A 20104-nucleotide genomic window follows, 5' to 3' on the forward strand; every position below is an offset into this window, starting at 1 on the left:
ACCAACCCAAATCTTGTTCAGCTATTCCCAGAAAACAGAATGATGCCAGGCAGTAGGTAAGAGAAATGTTTTTGTTCCAAGGGAGAAGTTTGGCTTTTACAGAAGCTCATTAAATAAAATTACAAAGTCAATATTTGTTTCTATTTGTATTTATACTGTTTTAGTTCTCCTTTTACAGTCTACTCAAACGATTAATGTACCAGTGATCAACTGGTTCAGTAGTCCAGCAAATATCCTAATAAGCATTTAAATGTGGCTAAACGTCAGAAAGTATGTGTGATCAGACTGTTCCTCAAGTTCTTCATAATAAATATTTGTGCTAATAACTGAAATAAGCACTAAACCTCGATTGCAAGTTGTGTTTTGATGCTGTGGTTTCATGGAGGTAAAACTTCAAGTTGATGGCATCTACCATCTTCCTAAAGACTTCTGAAAACTCATCTGACTTGGATAAATAACAGGACATTTCCAACACCAACAGTGGACCATTAATTCAAAATGTATTCAGTTAAATTGACCACATTCTAAATAAACAGCTGTCCATGGGCATACAGAGATCAGCATCTGCCACTTTCACCCAGAACTGAATATGTAATGGACAGAAAGAAGCCTTCTTTTCCACGAATACAGATTGCCATCTAGGGGGAAAACAGGATTTCTCTATTTGTTGCAATTGCTCTATTTTGTGCTGTGCAAGTCAAAGGGAATCCCAGTGTGTGCAGTCTGCTAAGCTTGCAAGTTCATAAAACATGAGAGTATTAAACAGGGGACTGAACTTCAGTGAATAGCCTCCTGTCACCATCTTGAAGCTATCAACACCTCAGGCTGAACTCGTACGTCAGTGCACCATTTGTCAGACTGACTTACCTTATAGTATGTGAAACAGTACAGCCAAGGAAGGATCCATTAGTATGTATTAAAAGAAAGGAAAAAGAAAAAATTGACCAATAAATAGAAAATGTGTTTATTGTCATTTTGTTGTATTTTTTTTAAATAGATATATACAGAACAGCTTTAGCAAGAAGCCAACAACCTTACAAGAAATCTACAAAATCTAAGTTATGAAAAGGTAAATTAGAAATGATTCATATAACAGGAAAAAACCTAGAAAGTCAAAGCCCAGACTGTTAGGAACAGCTGTGGTATAAGGCACACTAACAGGTCACAGTAGCAACAAACGTACCCTACTGTGCTAGAAAACACAACCGCTTAGGCATACAGCACTTCTTATACGTATTGGCACCTCTTTTATAAAATGCCGAGCTGACAAAAGCATACTTTTGATTAGATACAGTTAAACTTTTAAGACATCTTGATTTTTTTTATATCCATACATGTAAGCAGATAAAATGCTTGTAATTAAACACAATAAACTAACACTATAAAGCCCAGGTCTGAGATAAACAAAAGAAAGAACCCTAATGTGAGAGCTAAACATGTTTTGGATTCCAGTGATACATAATTGTGTTTTTGTGCCCACGGAGGTTGGGTGGGCAACACATACAGTTAAGTGTGAAGCAGAATGACAAAGAAGTAAATATCCAAACACAACATTATATGTCACCTTGGGTGATGGCTGGTGGAATGCTGAATCAGCTTTCCACTTTTTGGGGAGGAATAAGAGAATGAAGTCCTTGACATACTCAAAATGAAAACAAGACTTTGACCATGTCGACTTTATACAGAATAAAGGCCTCACTTAGATTGCAGACAGTTCTAGTGATTGACAAGTAAGACCTGCAACGTGTTCCTTCTCTTTACGTTGCATGTTCAACTTTGACAGGGTGGTAATCTTTGTGAGGCTCATCTTTCCAGTGCTGCAGTCACAACTTTCGTCCTTTATTTTTCTTTCATTGTGCGGTTGTCAACCATAAAGTGCTACAGAATTAACAGAGAACATATTAAGCAGCATTTATTTTTTTATGTTCTACCACAAGTACACAAATATAAAAAGGAGTGATTTACTATCAGAACCTTCTCTTCTCTGACATTTACATAGGCCTTATTGCAAAATGAAAAATTTAAGAGGCAAAGTCATTTCTTTCACACCCTTTCCCTTCTGACATTCACCACTGGCCAGTGACCGATGACGTGCAAGGTTTGATATTCTGTTTGCTCAGATTTGTGCTCTCTTCTGCATTTTTATCCTTTGAACAGTTTTGCGAGTATTGCATTTGTCCACTAACCAGTGATGAAGCGGTCGCCACATAGATGCGCAATGTAAAATAAAGATTTAGATACACAACAGAAGCTGAATTTGTCCCACAATCTGCCTGAACAAACGGAAAAGATCACTCACTTTAAAACTGAGTCTGTAGCGACAATTGAGTTTTTTTTTTCTGTTAATTTTAATAACAATTAAAATGGCAGCTGAACACCAACCCTCAACTCTGAGAAGCTGGTCTCCAGAGATTTTTTTTAATGTACCACGTAAAATCACAAAAATTTCTTCCAGCCTAAAGCTGATGTTTTTGGTCTGCACAAATTATAATAGAAAGAAAAACACAATTCAATAGCATTTTCATTTCAAAATAAAATTGCTTGACACAAAGACTAACAGTAAATGATTCATTTACTTATACTGTTCTTTAATGTACATTGACTGAACATCTACTAACAACTAAGAAAAGAATTGAGTAAAAAGGAAATTATAGACAGCCACTATATGCTCCCCAAGGGGGTGGACTGCCGGAAAAATTTAAAGGGTGTCCATTATTTAAGCTAAAATAAAATAATAATAATAAAAAAAAAAAATAGCGACTTTAGCCTTTTGAGGAAACTTGGCATATTCGATGCATACATTATATTAGTGTATTAGGCCAAGGAAGACTTGCAGCCAAAATGTGATTGTCTGCTTCAGTGTCATAAGAAACATCTTTGAAAATGCAACCTCCTATATATCAAGAAGTAGAGAAGGGGAGTAACTCAAACCATCCTGAGGCCAGCGTTTAAATAGGACTGTCCTGAAGTTTCCACGGTTCAATGTGATTTTGGTGATGACGAGCTAACGAAAGACCACTAGGTGGTTTCAGTGCACAAACTCATTGGTTGTAACACGTCTTTTCCTCACTCATATCAAGAAGCAGTCATTTCTGATTACCTTTTTTTATTACTGGTACATGCCAAAGAGTACTTAAAAATACTGTGTGCACAAAAACATTCTTTTCTTTCACTGCTCTAGAGGTATTCTGTAATGATATACTGTATATGCAACACAGCAATACATTATAAACTGAAGGGTTGGGAAGTTGGGGGGGGGGGCGGCACCATTTTTTGTGGACTTCAACATGCTGCTCCACTGAGCACATGCTTCATATATCAAACACGTCACTGCTCTTTGGTATACTTGCTGTGATGTTTCAGCATAACCTACCCTTATCATCTTAGGCTGCAGGTTCTGTTCGGAAAAGACCGTCTCTTGCGCCTTGAGTATATGAGGTTTTGAGTGAAAACTGGCCAAGTAGTGTAATCAATGCAGTGTTTTAAACCGCAGGCTTGGCTTGGAATGATAACAGAGTAATACAGCACAAATGAGACGCAGCTTGAAATACGAGAAAGAAGCTGACCACCATAGTTGATTTAAACTAACATACTGTCCACAAGTGGTCTTTATTGTCGTCTTCAGCCAATGACATTGCCCTTCTAATGAAAATCAAGGACACTAGTTACAAACCAAAAATGTGTCTGCCATCTATAATGAATTAAGTTTTCCTCTCTCTTTATTTGTGTTTACATAAAAGCATCTAGTTTAAATAATGTGGACTTTTTTTTGCAGGAGCTGACTCTACAGCGTGTATCTTTTTAAACCCACTTACTATCCATCCCATTCATTTCTGAACCCTGTGTCATGAAGAAATAAAAATTGCACCATTACAGAAATGAGACGAGGACACTGTTACCATAAGTTCCATTTTCTTCACCTGACACACCACAGTTGGTATGACACATGATAGAAAGTGTACTAGACATCCCACAACATAATTATAAAATTTAAAACCCTGATAGGGCATAGATATTTGGTATCTGGCCAAAAATACAGCATCTGCACCAGTGTTACCAGTTTAATCGTCTAAAAAAATACTGCATTTAACAGGGAAAAAAGTGATACTGTGGTTTCTTTTGTTAAGCTGAACTGAACTAAGGGGAGTTCAGCCTATGTGGTCTTCGTATGTCAGTTGTACAAATCTCTGCAGAAAAATGTGGATCGATACTCTACATCTTCATCTCTAAATTCAGCCTTACAATTCATTTTGGCATTAAATAAGCTTTAAATTACACTGGAAACATTTGTTTCTTTGTTGTGCAGCCAAGGACAGCCAATCAATCACCAACTTTGAAGGATGTTCAGTAGACACTCAAGCCATGCCTACACTGAAGGCAAGCACCCTTTGGAGTCCATCTTGTTCCTAACATTTCCTTCCACCCAAATGGCAGGTTGTTCCTTGGCATATTTTTGAGAGCCGGCAGAAAGTGAGTGTCAACCATGAAGTGTGGAGCTCAAACTGGCATGGGCATTTCATTATACTCATCTTGTCCCTGTTTCTCGTCAAAGGTGGGTTCTGCCTCATCTGCATCCAGCTAGGTGAAAAAATGAGATAAAGCAGAGAACTCCATTACTAATACACACTGAACATCACCTAATAATAAAGCAAAGACCACAGTGCAGCTAAATGCCTTAAATGAAGTTTCAACACTACTGCACTATATACACTACTACAAAACTGTATATGGCACTGTTATGCAGTACAGTGTGTTGTTTCATCCATCCTTTTGTTTACCCGCCTATTAGGAGCAGGATCTTGGAGAAACTAGACCCTACCCCAACAAGTATTGGGTGTAAGGCATGAACAAACCCTGGCTAAGGTGCCAGGTCTGTTATTTGATGTCATTTGTAAAAACTAAGACAACCTGATCTCCAGAAGACAAAGAAGAAATTTACTTCTGCTTCAGTTTCTTTATACTACAGTTGAAAACTGAACAACCAACAGTGATGCGCTGGATCAAAATCCACAAAGTAGGCTGAAATAAATACTGACATTAAAAGGAGAAAATCCTTGAAAGAAATTAAACATCTGCTTTGGGCACAATCCATTTTTATGTGGAGTCATAAGTCGCAAGTGGGTTTCAGCTTCACCTTGGGCTCCCCCGAAATGAAACTTAGCTGACTTTGTATATGAAGTTGTACTTACACATTTCATTTCTCGGTCTGTGAAGATGCGTGTCAACAGAAACATCTTTAAAGGCACAGTCATAATGAGGAGAAAGGGGAATGCCAGTGAAGCCACTGTAGACATGACCGCCCATAATACACCAAGACAGACCATCTGTATGCCAGTGAAGAGATGCATTCGCAGGGTCCGCACCTAAAAGATGCAAGCATTGCTGTTAATAGATAGCATGTTTTGTTTATTAAAGAATACCATCATTTACACAAATTGCTTGAAAGAAAAAAAAAATAGGGTACTTAATTCTGTGCCGAAAAATATACAGAACATTTTTTAAATTAATTCTTTATAAATTACAAGACTAAAGTAAGGATTGGAATTAAATTTTCCCTATTTTGTATAATTACTAGATGCAGACAGAAGGCAGCACATTACAGACTCCTTCAAATTGCTTAAGATACCATCTTTCTAGCACAAGTACCACCTTTTAATTACTCATAATTTAACCTCTAAAGTACTGTATGTGCAGTTACTGGCTATGTCATAACAACAGTCTTCCTAAAGGCCATATCATATTACAAGACATTTCCAGCATTTTTCAGTTAAAGCCTTCATTAACAATTTTACAGAGTTGGAAGCAGTTGTGTAATGCAACATACCCAGCGACTCCAACAAGTCTGTGAATCACTCTGATTAAAACAAACAGGTTTGACTTGGTCTTTAGGCACAGGGGTGGGCTTCTGTGTGCATGAGAGCCAAAAATCAATGAATGCTCAACCAGTAGTACAATTAATTTAATGTAGCAACAAGAAATAAGATGCACGGATGCTTTTGATTTCACTTACAGAAGAGAAGCTCATCTGTTAAGACATCTCATATTTTACATACCACAACTGAATGGAAAAAAGGAAAAAAAAAAAAAGCCAGGGACTGTGGCTGAGGCAGCAGACTACTGGCTGCCACAGAAAGGGGTGAGCTCAACTGTGCTGGAAGACTGACACATAGTGAGACATGGGCAGTAATTTTCAGTCGTTTAAAGTGACATTGGTCCAGCAACATGTTCAGCAACTGTGGTTGGCAAATCTGACTTACCCCATTGAGTAGAAGCAGTGTGATGAGACATCAGATTTAGTTATTTTCTGTTGAGTAAAAGAGTCCTGACCTCCCTGCTCCGTGAGTGGCTTTGTGGGCATCAACGCAACCTTAACTGCTAGTGTCTTTTTTCTGAATTTAGAGTTGTATAGAGCAATTGGCTCAGATTCATCTCTTTGTTATTACTAAATAATCTGTTTTTGTGTTCACCTCTTTAACAAGGTTGATGTGCAAAGCTTTACCACCTTCATGTCAGCGGTTTACACATACAGTTAGTTCCATAAATATTTGGACAGAGACAACTTTTTTCTAATTTTGGTTCTGTACATTACCACAATGAATTTTAAATGAAACAACTCATTTGCAGTTGAAGTGCAGACTTTCAGCTTTAATTCAGTGGGGTGAACAAAACGGCTGCATAAAAATATGAGGCAACTAAAGCATTTTTTTAATACAAAATTAGAAAAAAAGTTGTCTGTCCAAATATTTATTGACTTAACTGTATATGAAGACAAGAAATGGCAAAAATATTTTATAGCAACTGAGTATTTTGATTTTTCAGTATAATTTTTCCAGGCAATAGCAATCCCTTTTTCAATACTGATTAATGGTTCAAGTGTGCACTACAGTTTTGGAATGAACAAGATGTGGGGATTCACCTGAATGTAACCAATGCACGCTCGGAATTTCCTTCATAAGTATAAAGGGATAATGGATGATTACTTTACAATTGCCTTGTGTATGCCTGGGCATAGTGTGTGTTTGTGTCTATGCCCATGTCTGAAAGTCAGGCATATGCCCAGGCAACAGCAGCAGCTTTTGTTTTATTCATCAAATCGTATAATGAAGATATTTGCTCACATTTCAATTTACAAAAGTTGATTTTATCCACTGGTCTACAGTGGCCTCATTATCAAGTAAAACAAAAAGTTAAGCTTCATTCACTTATCCAAAAGATCGACCATTTCGCTTTAAAACAAATAACTTACTCAACTCAGTTGCTTCTTAAACTTTAAAATGTCCCAAAACTAACTTACTTTGCCAAAAATAGCATACAGGTATACTATAACTGTTTGCTGGAACCAATCATGTTCATAGTGTGAAGTGACAACAGACAGGATGAGCAGTTTTCTTATGGCTACTCACTTGACAATGGAGTTTTTATTTATTATTATTTTTTTAGGCCATTCACTACCTGTGTGGAGTTTGCATGTTCTCTCCTTGTGTGAATGGGGTTTTTACCACAATGTAAATATGTGCTTGTTACTTTAGGTCAATTAGTAACAGTAAATTATCTTGTTATGTGAATGAATGTGCCTAGTTCTGTTTGGATCTTGTTTTGCACCCAGTACAGCTGAGAGAGGCCTTGGCCTTCTGTAAACACAAACTGGACTAAACAGATCTGAAAGTGGAGGGGTCAAAGGACTATGTTTCAACCTAAAGTGAAAAACTTTCCTGTAGAGAGCCTAATTGAAATTAGTATTGTTTTTACATGCTGTACAATGTCTTTTTTTTTTACAGTAATTCTTCAATAATATGTGATATGCAGGTTGGATGAGATCATACATTGCATTTATTTTAAAGATGCATTTCCAAAAAAATGTTTTTTTTGTTTTCCCCATCACTTGAATACCACTGAAGCCTCTTTTTGGATACCTGCATTGTGCTGAAGCAATTCCTCTATTCATCTTTTCACTAGGATCATAACTGGCTGTTACTATGTGCTAGTACTCCTTAGCTTCCATCACCTGGGAGATTTACCAAAGACTGAGCCAAATACCTAGCTACATGGCTATAAGAGCCCTCTCTCTGATGAGAAACTCCCAAAATAGCTGTCCTATCATTGTACTCTTAACTTAAACACTGTAGCAATACAACAGAAGGATGAAATTGAACCTTTCTGACGTAGGTGTGATCAGGGTGGTACTTTGGTGGCATAAGCAGCAGCATCATGCGATCATATAACTGTATGCCATTGAGAGAAGTCACTCCCATATACAGGAAAATCCCAAAGAGGACAGCAATGGGGATCTGCTTCAGGAGATTTCCAATCACAATGGACAAACCTGGGAGACAGAAATACAAGAAAGATGGTTATGATTCAAACTCAGGCGCAGTAGTACATACCCAGAACTGGCTTGGAGCTCTCAGTGTAATTTTTCAAGGTGGGGAGAAAGTGTTGGGGAGGGGGAAACTTCAGTTTTTTTATAACATTATTCATTTACATTTTTGATAACCTTTAACAAGTAATAAAGTAAAAATCCCAAAATGAATCGGCAAAATGTTACTGCTTATTTCTTAATGAATTGTATGGCTTAAGCTTACTGACATGCAGTTATCACGTATTAACTTCTTCATCACAGAATGTAGTACTAAATCAGCATGGTGTCAGCATACAGAAGGAGGTAGAATGAACAAGCATCCATTGCTGAAAACCTCATTCCTAATTAACACACTTCATAAAGTGTTATACAGCAAGTTAAAAATTGTTACAACTTTGCTGTTTGGACCACAGATATCTTCACATACAAAGAAAATTGCTGTTACCATTTACTAAATAATACAATCATTTTTATAAAATATCCCACTAACACATTTTTGGCATGTTGCAAATATACATCTTTATGTCATCATCATTATCTTTGGGAAATGAACATTTAAAAACATCCTAAACTTTTAGACTAATTTTCAGCATCCAGATGGGAATAAAATTAAATCTGGTATGACATACCAACAAGAATAGCTACAAGGAGGCCTGTCACCCTCTGTTCCTTGACCTCCTGAATTTTGGGCTTGTCCCCAGGAGCCACGGCTTTGCTCATAACAGTAAGTGCATTGGCATGCGTGACGGAGCGGACAGTGGCAGCAGCAAGCCAGGGCAAGCCAAACAAGGCACAAAAACCTCCCATGGCTACAATGAGAAGCAGGTCCAGATGGAAGCCAGAGCCTTTCACTAGCATTCTTTCCTTCTTGCTGATGATCAAACTGGAACACAGAGAAAATAAATTTATGAGGACGCAAGAAAGCAAGTAAGATATAGTGGACACACTAGAAAAGCTTACTCATTACTTGCTAGCATTCAAACAAAATTGTTAGAAAATTAACAGTACAGAAAATTACAACACTACAGGGGGATCACGCCAACGTGGAATTTTCAAAGAACGATACAGGATACTCATATGTTATTTCTCTTAAATTTATTAGTTGACATTTACATTTCAATCATTGAAAAATAAGTTATGCTTAATCAGCAATATTAAAATCTAAACACCACCAACACCAAATCTATACTAATAAAAGGCAAAGCCCTCACTGACTCACTCATCACTAATTCTCCAACTTCCCGTGCAGGTAGAAGGCTGAAATTTAGCAGGCTCATTCCTTACAGCTTACTTACAAAAGTTAAGCAGGTTTCATTTCGAAATTCTACGCGTAACGGTCATAACGGTCGACAACGTCCGCCATGTTAAACTTTCTTATTAATGGCCCCATCTTCACGAAATTTGGTAGGTGGCTTCCCTGCGCTAACCGAAACCGATGTACGTACTTATTTCGGTGGTATGATGTCACTGTCGGTCGCCATATTGAACTTTCCAACGGTCTTTGTTACTTATGGGCCCATCTTCAAGAAATTTGGTACGCAGGTTCCCAATGCTAACTGAATCCTACTTATGTACATATACAGTGGAACCTCGGTTCACGAATGTCTCGGTACATGTACAAATCGGTTTACGACCAAAAAGTTCGCCAAACTTTTGCCTCAGTAAACGACCACACACTTGGTATACGAACAAGCCAGTTTCCCTTTCGGTTTGTGCGCGCCGATGATTTCCACACGTGTTGCATTGTTCTCAGTCAGACGTGCGTGCGTGCTTTCGCTGTGAACTCTTTGTGATCTATTTCATTTCCCTTCTGGTTCGTACGCACCGATTACTGTATTTAAGCACGTGTTCAGCCTCTCCCTGTTCATTGTTCTCAGTCAGACGTGCGTGCTTTACCTGTGAACTCTTTGTGCTCTACGGTATTTTGTGTGCTTTTGCAGTTAACCATGGCTTCTAAGCACTGTAACCTCCTCTCCACCCAGTTCCTCCTCAGTTCATGCCAGAACTCGACTCATGCAAGGTTAGTTTTCTTGGTGTTTTATGGTTAGTCTTTGTATTACGGAATTTTTCAAATGTTCATTTTTCATCTCGTAGCGTGAATTGTTGCAATGTTACTTTTCTTGGTTGTTTATTAAGTTAAGGATTTTTCAAATGTTCATTTTTTTTCCCTGCGATCAGGTTTTAAGGCTATGAGCGTGAACTCCTGCAATGTTACTTTCTTGGTTGCTTGTGGTTGGTTTTTAAATAAAGTTCGGATTTGTTCAAAATGTTCCTTTTTTTCCCCTGTGCTTAAAACTCATTAAAAAAAGTGTTTATACAGCAATCGGGTCGTAAGACTATATATTGCGCAAACTCTTGCAACGTTAGTTTTCTCTGTTGTTCAAGGTTTTCCCAGTGTTATTCAATGTTTTTACATTTAGTTTACTATTACGATGTGCATTCTATGGTGTAATTAACTTTATTTGTGCTTAAAAATCTTTAAAAAAATATATGTACATACAGTTCGTGCCATCTGGAACGGATTAATTGTATTTACATACAATCCTATGGGGGAAATTGCTTCGGTTCACGACCAAATCGGTTTACGACCAGAGTTTTGGAATGAATTATGGTCGTGAACCAAAGTTCCAATGTATACGTCCATAGCCTGCAGCTCAGTCACTGTGTGAGGCGGCGTTGGGTCCCCCATCCCCACGCCTCCCACATAGTTGGCTGCCTGCCTATATAAGGCCGTCCACCGCTCTGGTCTCTTCATTCCCTTCCTTGCTTCGCCACAGTATTCACGTCTCCCTGCTGATAACTGCAGCCTTTTTATTTAATCCATGGCTTCTCTGCTGTTTTATTGTTCGTTTATTACGATTATAGTTATTGTGTAGGTATTTTAGACTTAGTTTACATTGTTCAGGTACCCATTTCCTTTATCGTTCCAACCGTACCTCCATTAACATGTCTATCGTGGTGATCACCATCGATCAAAGAACTGTCACTTACCAAGTGGTTTCCATGCCCAGAGATGGCGACTGCCTTTTCCATTCTCTGTGTTATATATTGCACAGCCATATCAGGCTCACTCTTGATATCTGGAGGAACATTGTGTCTTATGTATTGAATGACTGGGACAGGTTCAAGGTGTGGACTGATGACGGTACAGGAGATAATTATACTACACAGGAGCACTATAAGAGTGAAATGCTTAAGCCCTTCACCTATGGTTCTGCATGTGAGTTGATGGCTGCCTCTGAATTGTTCGGTTGTCGCTTTCAAGTGTACCGAAATGGCCAAATATTTTACACCTTTGGAAAACCGCCAATGCCTGTTAAACATCTTAGATTCACAGGTGACAATTTGAATAGTGGACAGTTTGATGTTTATGAATGTTTAAACTCTCAAATGCAAAGTTATCGATGAAACCCATTTCAATTCAAAACGCCTCCAATTTCCAGTAAGGCTCTGCTTCGCAATGACAATAAGTCTCAGGGACAGACCCTACAAAAAGGTTGGCATTGATTTGAGGCAAGATTGCTTTTCACATGGCCAACTATACATTGCATGCTCAAGAGTAAGCTCAGCACACAGCTTGGTCATATTACAACTGGAGGGCTGAACTGACAACATGGTATACAAAGAGGTCCTTAACAAATAATTATTGGTATATTTTCCCTCAGTTTAAAAAGGTTTACTTTTCTTCTTAATAAAAATTTTAAAGCAGTACTTCCCCGCTGCAAAGCACAGGTATTTTGCTAGTCAGCATATAAGCACAGAGATTCTTCAAGATACATTAATTTTCACCAACTGTTTAAAGCAATCTTTCTAAAAACTCATTTCAAATCAACTTTATCAACAGGTCATTTTATTAGGTATCTATTGTCTGCTGTTATCAGAGTTATGTTTGCATTTACACATTTAGGAAACATTAGTTGGATAATAGCACTTAATAAAATGCAAAATTAAATATTTTCTATTATTCCAGAACACCAGTAAAAACAGTCTCTGGTGTTTGTACTTGTGATCAGACCTCTGCTACAGCTCATGTCAGTGGGCTCTTCCAAGAATTAACCCAACAGCATGAATGACTAACTGAATTAACTCTCGTATGTATCAATATAGTACAAACTGCAGGCTGCATTGCAGTCTCTGACAATATTCAAATAGTTCATCACATTTTACTTATAATGATGTTCTCCAAAAACCTAACATCCAACATAAATTGAGTATTTGTTAGGTAATTAAAATAGTATTTTTCAGCAGCTCTTCTAATTTTGCGTCCCCCTGTTGCTGAGCTGTCTCTTACTACATTAGATATTACGTCAAATCATGCTTAGCCATGTCAGTGCCTGGCCAATGTTGAAGGTATGGAACATCAAATTGTGTTATTTTGGAATAAAAATGACATTTATAGCAGCTCATTTTATCACCATCATAAACTCATTACAAAGCATGGGTACAGAAATGTTTTGGTTTGAAACATCTATTTTCCCCACTTATTCAGGGCAGGTTCACTGGGAAGCTGGAGCCTATCTCAGCAAACTATAAATGAAAAGACTCATTTTTTTCTTATCAGAGGCTATGAAGTTGTTGATTTTCTTATTTTGCTTTGCTAATTAACAAATGATACATCTTCCCATTACCACTCACAGCTTTGCTGATTGAATAGTCACATAACCCTCTCAAAGTGTACAAACAGCATGTATTTTTACTACTGAATACATCACATACAGGTCAAACATCATGTAAAACGGATGTTAATTTCAATATAACAAACTTTGTTTTTACCAAGATAATATTATGACATGTAAAAATACTTAATGCCACACTTAGACTTTGGCTAGTTTTTGGAAACCTTCAACAGACAGTCTCTTTCTTGTTAGACCTAAAGAAAGTGACAGTCTGTTGCAAAATTTCTAATCCTGGGCAGTCTCAGCGAGGCTCAGCACAAGTGTATGAGAGACATCATACACATAGCTGAATTCCGAGTCAGTGCTCCACCGAGCATTCACGAGGGTAGCTGTTTCATGTGTGGATGCTGTGCTATTTGAGTTTAATGAACAAAAAAGAATGTGAGAAATGGCGTCAGTTTACGCTGAAAGAAAAATGAACAATTCTGGAAAAAGTTGCTTCTGGAATGAAGAAAAAAGACGTAGCGAAAGCATTCAGAATTGCACCTTCAGCACTGTAAGCAATTTTGAAGGATCAAAAAAAAAAAAAAAAAAAAAAAAATAGAAGACAAAGTTAAAGATCGGGTGTTGAGACCTGAACAAAAACAATAAAAAAATTAGTGTGTTTGTATTTCTATACAAAAAAAAAAAAGGTTACATCAAATGTCCATTTTCATTTTGTATTCATACTTGTACAGTGGAACCTCGGGTCACGAATGTCTCGAACCACATACAAATTGGGTTACGACCAAAAAGTTTGCCAAACTTTTGCATCTGTTCACAACCACACACTCAGGTGACGAACAAGCCTGTTTCCCTTTCGGTTCGTACGCACCAATGACTTCCGCACATGTTCAGTCTCTTCCTGTGCAGCGAGCGAGTGAGAGAGATAGCGAGCGAGAGAGCACAAGCAGAAGTAGTAAACATTACAGAAGAAGTAAGTAAACATTTAGTTTACTATTACACTGTGAATTCTATGGTATAATTAACTATTTTTGTGCTTAAAAATCTTTAAAAAAATTTATTTTTACATACAGCTCGTACGGTCCGGAATGGATTAATTGTATTTACATACAATCCTATGGGAGAAATTACTTTGGGTCACGACCAAATCGGGTCGAGTTTTGGAATGAATTATGGCCGTGACCCGAGGTTCCACTTTATTTCTAAGTAATAAAAAAAAGTTATATCTAATGTCTTACTTTCAAATAAAATATTTTTTGCAGTTCAAGAAGCGTTTTTTTTCCATACATGTATTGTCAAACATGGGTCACAGAGTTAGTTGCATGACAGACAGGTGAGTCCAGGTTGGGTGTTAAATGTTGTAAACATCATGCAACAAGCATGTTACGCGGTAAGACACAGCAGAACAGCTATGAAGCTGTCCTTGTTGTGCTGCGGTTAGAGATGCTGATGCTCAGGGATGGGGTTTGATTTGTCTTCAATTTGTTTGGTTATAAATTGATCTATTTGTATGGAATGATTACAATAAAAATTAATAAAATATAAAAAAAAAAAAAAGATACTGAATTGTCGACAACCCCCATCACCACAGTATACTTATTTTCTTCATATTCTTTATGACGAAAATTCCATTGTAACAAAATATTTCTGTGGTCCCATGAATTTCATTATAATGGGAGTCTACCTGTAACTGGGTAAAAACTGGCAATAATGATAAACTTTTAGTTCAATTGAAAGAGCAATGGAATTTTTTTTTTTTTTTTTTTAAAGGATGTGTTTTGACCACGGCACCCACATACTCCTATTATTCCTAACCCTGCTCCTCATAATAGCAGTAACCCCATAATAATAAAAAATAGTAATTATTATTATACATTGTATTTACAGTATACAGTGTCTTTTCCATACTCAAAGTGCTTCACAGAAATTTAAAGTGTACAATATCAAAATATCTGATATACAATAACATATTTGCAGTGTTTTCCCTAGCGTCTTTTAGCCGGGCACTCCGCCCGGCTAATATCTCGCATGACATTGAGAGATGACAGCCACAGATCTACAGGCACAGGTAGATCTAATTATCTGCTGAGATGGCAAGGGATGAGCAGGTGGGTAGGCAAATATTTTAGAAGCAGGATTGCATGTGGTGAGGGGAGAGGCGCGGGGCGGAATGTTGCCGTCACTTGATGCTGAACAAGCTAATAGCGGGGACGAGGCGGAGCGGCAGTTCACTAGCAAACAGGATGTGGAGGTGGGCGGCGAGAGGAGGACTGATAAAATAAAAAAGTCTAGTGGAACCAGCCTGTCAGATATCAGAAAAAGGGCGTCAGGAAGTGACGTCTCTGTTCTCAGTGTCAGTGCAGTCTGTGTAGCGTACAACTGCTCTCTACTTGTTCAGTACATAGCAAACCAATATATATACAGTTGTTTAAGCATTAGGTGTGTTCTGTGTGCAAAAATCCTTGTAGCATTCACTGTGGTTCCTGTTAAAGTGACTCCCCTCTGCCATTTTTATATTTGCTCATATTTGGACCTGCGTCCATATTGCATAAAGTGTGCAGAAATCCTTGCACACACACTGTGTCCTGAGCAAAAGTTTTGTCACTGAGTTGCTGAGGGTTTTGTCAAAGTGACCCAGCTGCCATTCCTTTTTTTGTTCATATCTTGCCCTGCCGTAGTGCAAGTGTCCATTGAATATCCAACAGGCTCCCACTTTGCCACTCAAAAGTCTTATTCATAGGTGCTTTTAATTTTTTCCAAACGTTTTACCAACATGAGTAAAAAAAGTGTTCAGAAAACAACACTGCTCAGTTTTGTCAGAAAAGAGATGCCACAAACTAATGACGGTGCAGCGTCAACTCCTGATGTGGCAATTTCAGACAAAGACATTGCAGAGGCTGGTCCATCAGGGGAAACTCTCTTCAGCACACACACTGCCAATTGATAAATCTAAACACTGCTTATCCAGCATCAACCAACAATGGTTTAAAGATTTTGATTGGCAAATGGTCAAAGGAAATGGTATGTGGTGCTCATTGTGCATGAAATATTCAAACAAACACCCCCCAAGGAGGGAGTTACTTTGGGTAAACGTGCCATGCTCAAGAATTCGAAAAGAAAGCTTCCTGGACCATGAAAAAAGTAAAAAAACCCCAAAAAATACATACATAAATCCATAAAAAAATCCAATAAAAAGTGGGAATAAAAATCAATAAATAAATCCATTAAAAAAATCTGTGGTTAAAATGCAGTCTAACTCCTCCTGATCTCAGCCCACCTCCTTCTCTTTCTCCCCGGCTTACCCATTGCTCGCGTAGCCGGCAGAGACTCAGCAGCCACGAACTCCTTTCGGCTGACCTCCATCTTGGCTGCCTCCAGGCATCGGCTCTCCTCCCTTCTTCCTTCGCGCTCACTTGGTCGCACCTCGGAATCCTAGAGAGGGCACCTGCCTTGCTCGCCACACTCCACCTGGATGTTCAGTGGGGTGAACTAGCCCCTAGAGCGCCACAGCTACGCTCCTTCATGGGGCCCCATCTTATGCGGTCTCCTCCTTTCAGGTGGCCAGATCGTCCTTCTAAGACAGCCTTTCACGTCCTTTAACCTCCTTCTGTTTCTTTTATTCTTTGATTTCTCCATCTTTGAATTCTCCCCCTTTCCTTGTGCTGACTCGTGTGTGTATATATAACCTTCATTAGGTTTCCCATACCTTTTTTTCATTGTTTTCACTTTTCTTCCCGACAGCGACAATACTTGTGCCTCTTGGTTTATGTCATAACAATTGTTATTTAAAATTTTTGTTACGGTTGCAGGATCCTGAATTGGATACTTCTTAAATTTAATGAAAATATTCTGGCGGAAGTGTCAAACCTTAAAAGAAGTCATATTGAGCAATGGAAAATAATTAATAATTAACTAATAAAAATAGTGCACATTTAATTTTCCCCACCACCAAATTTCCCTGTCCCATCCCACCTGGCTACTTTGTCATGCCACTTGGCTGGAAAAAATTTCTGGGGAGAACACTGTATTTGCATCAAACCTTAAATAAAGGTTTGAAATAGAATAATAGGCAATATAGCCAAATAAAATAAAAAATGCACATATTACAAGAAGATTATGAACCCATCTCATTTCCATTCTGGGAATGTTGAAGCATTGTGAGATTTGACTACAAGTCAAGTCAAGTTGGGGAGCATGCACCGGTACATTGTGTTGCCGCACCCACTACATGACAAAACAACTCGGGATCCTGGTTGGCAACCCCCCAGGCATACATGTGGTCCAGTCCCACCCTCCAGAATTGACCTTGTATCTGCTGCAGCCAGGTGTTACATGGGTGACCCCTTGGCCTGGTCCAGCAACTTAGGTCCCCAACAATGAGGATCTTACGAGCCGGATCACCCTCAGGGAAACGCGTCACATGGCCGTAGTGCTGTAACTGACACTCCCTCAACAATGCAAGTAATGTGCCTCATTCAGGTCTCCATGAGCAACCGCTCATTCGACACAAAGTCAAACCAATGGTACCCAAGGATTTTCCGGAGACACCCCATAGGAGTCCAGTCTTCGTCTCAGGTCACTGGATAGTGTCAATGTCTCACAATCATATAGCAGGACAGGAAGCACCAGGAATCTAAAGACTTGGACCTTTGTCCTTTTGCATAGATATCGGGAGCGCCACACACCCCTTTCCAGAGACCTCATGACCCCCCATGCTCTCCCAATCCATCTACTGACTTCATAGGAAGAGTCACCAGAGACATCAATGTAGCTGCCAAGGTAAGTAAACCTCTCAACATGGTCGACACTCTCTCCGCAGACAGACACACTGCTAATGGCTGTGCCCAAGAGGTCATTAAAGGCCTGGATCTTGGTTTTTATTCAGGACACTCGCAAGCCCAGACTCTCAGACTCCTCGCTCAGTCTCTCGAGTGCCCCGATCACAGCCTTCATTGACTCCGCGAAGATCACAGCATCATTAGCAAAGACAAGATCCATGAATCTTTCTTCACCAACAGATGCCCCACAGCCGCTGGACCACATGACCTTGCCCAACACCCAGTCCATACAAGCATTGAACAGAGTAGGAGCAAGAACACACCCCTGACGAACCCCCGAATCAACTGGGAAAAACGCAGAGGTCCTGCCTCCATTCTGCACAGCACTCACAGTACCAGTGTACAGGCCGGCCATGATATCCAGCAACCTCGAGGAGATCCCGCAAACCCTCAGGATGTCCCACAGGGCAGCTCGATCAACTGAGTTGAATGCTTTACAAAAATCGACAAAGGCTGCAAAGAAACTCTGCCGATATTCGCGTTTGAGCTCCATGATTGCCAGGATGCGGTCGATGGTAAACTTGTTAAGCGTAAAACGAGACTGTTCCGGTTGGTGGTAGGTGAGCAAGTGATTACAGATCCTATTGAGGATGACCCTAGCAAGGATCTACCCGGACCTGAGAGCAGTGTTATCTCTTATCTCTATCTGTTAGTTGCTGCAATCCAGGCAATCACCCTTCCCTTTCCAGGTAGGGACAACAAGTCCTGTTTTCCAGTCAGTGGGTGTGATGCCAGTCTCTTAAATGGAAGCAAAGATTGCTTGCAATGCCAGGAGGACAGCCTTACCACCAGCCTGGAGAAGTTCACCCCGGATACCACAGATCCCTGCAGCCTTGCCTCCCCTCAGCTGGTTCACCACCTGTGCAATCTCAGTGAGATTGGGTGGTTCACAGCTAATTGGAGGATCAGCCCCAAGAACCGTGGACCCAGAGATATCCAACGTCCTAGCCGGAGAATCAGCTTTGAACAACTGCTCAAAGTAGCCAGCCCAGCAGGTCACAACTGCAGTGTCATCCATAAGGACCGTTCCATCAGCCGCCCTGACTGCAACTCTCTGAGGAACAGATTCGGATGTGCGTAATGCTTCAATTCCTCTGTAAGCAGGACGTGATTCGCTAGACCACAGATGGTGCGTCACTTGGTCACAGATCCCTCTAACAAATGCCTCTTTATCTGCCCTCAGAGCCCTTGTAGCCGTCCTTCTCAGTTCCCAGTACAGGCCAGAGTTGCCACTGAGCCGTGCGCTGCGACTCCTCTCGATGATATCCAGGGTGGCTTGCAAGATGAAACAGCTCCTTCTGGGAACACCGGTAACACCAACACAACCCTCAGCAACCTTAAGGGTCTTGTCACAGAAGGTCTCCCACATCACATTAGAATCGGCAGTCGCACCCAAATCTGCAAGTTCCTCACACAAACTGCATGCAAACTCATTAGAAACAGCCTGGTCTTGGAGTCTGGCCAAGTCCAGGCTCATTTTCCTAGTAGGTGGTAACCTACTGGACCTAAGCTGGATCCTAAGAGTAGCAACAACAAGTCTGTGCTCAGAATTCACAAACTGGGCTCTTCTGTAGACCCCTGCAGTATTGCAAGAGCCTCCGGTATCTGCTCACGAGGATGTGATCGATCTCCTTCACCGCACTACCAGTATTGGAGTACCAAGTCCAACGATGCGGTTCTGGGCGCTGGAACCAGGATCCAGCAATTCGCAGCCCCTGACCTTTTGCAAAGTTATTTGTACTCCATCAACATTAATTATTTCTAGAGACATAATTTTGTCTATTTTTCCAGCGCATCGCGCACAAAAGCAAGGGAACGATGGGAGCACCAGAACTCTGCTCACATCGCGTCGCTTCGTACCGTAAGCCGCAAGCGGTAAGTCTGTGATAAGCGGAATACCGCTACGCTTTGCACTCACGGGACGGAAGGACAATCCTGACCTCTTTTATATAGTGTCTTGATGATTGATATTCATTATATTATATTCATTGCTTATATAGTAGCCTTACAGTGTGAGATTTATTTCTTTTGTCCCGACACTTGGCATCTCTTGTTAGTAACCAGTACGTCAATATCAGGCTTGAAATCTTGTGCAGCTGCAACTTTTATGAGGGATGAAAGGTGCTCGATGGTAAGTCCTGAGCGATGTGGGGTTTTGGTAGCTTTCATTAACAAAAACAATTGCTCACAAAGGTAAGTGCTTCTGAAAATAGACAGTACTCTCGATGCCAACTTACGGATCTGCACATACGAGGGTGGCAGGTAAGCATACAAGCCTGGCACACCAA

The 20104-nt window shown here is 39.8% G+C and overlaps 1 protein-coding gene across 3 annotated transcripts in view; it reads right to left on the reverse strand.

The window, feature by feature from the left end:
* Positions 1-940: 940 nt before the first annotated feature.
* The window catches only part of slc4a2a (solute carrier family 4 member 2a), a 384353-nt gene continuing 365189 nt past the window's right edge, over positions 941-20104 (reverse strand). For all 3 annotated transcript variants that reach the window (XM_028803867.2, XM_051928815.1, XM_051928814.1), the window contains 4 exons: positions 8989-9242; positions 8154-8323; positions 5190-5363; positions 941-4578 (listed from right to left, as the gene is read on the reverse strand). In XM_028803867.2, coding sequence (XP_028659700.2) covers positions 4498-4578; positions 5190-5363; positions 8154-8323; positions 8989-9242 — 679 coding nt within the window. In that variant the 3' untranslated portion in view covers positions 941-4497. The remainder of the gene's footprint in view (positions 4579-5189; positions 5364-8153; positions 8324-8988; positions 9243-20104) is intronic.

Source organism: Erpetoichthys calabaricus, chromosome 6, assembly GCF_900747795.2.
Source record: "Erpetoichthys calabaricus chromosome 6, fErpCal1.3, whole genome shotgun sequence".
NCBI lineage: Eukaryota > Metazoa > Chordata > Cladistia > Polypteriformes > Polypteridae > Erpetoichthys > Erpetoichthys calabaricus.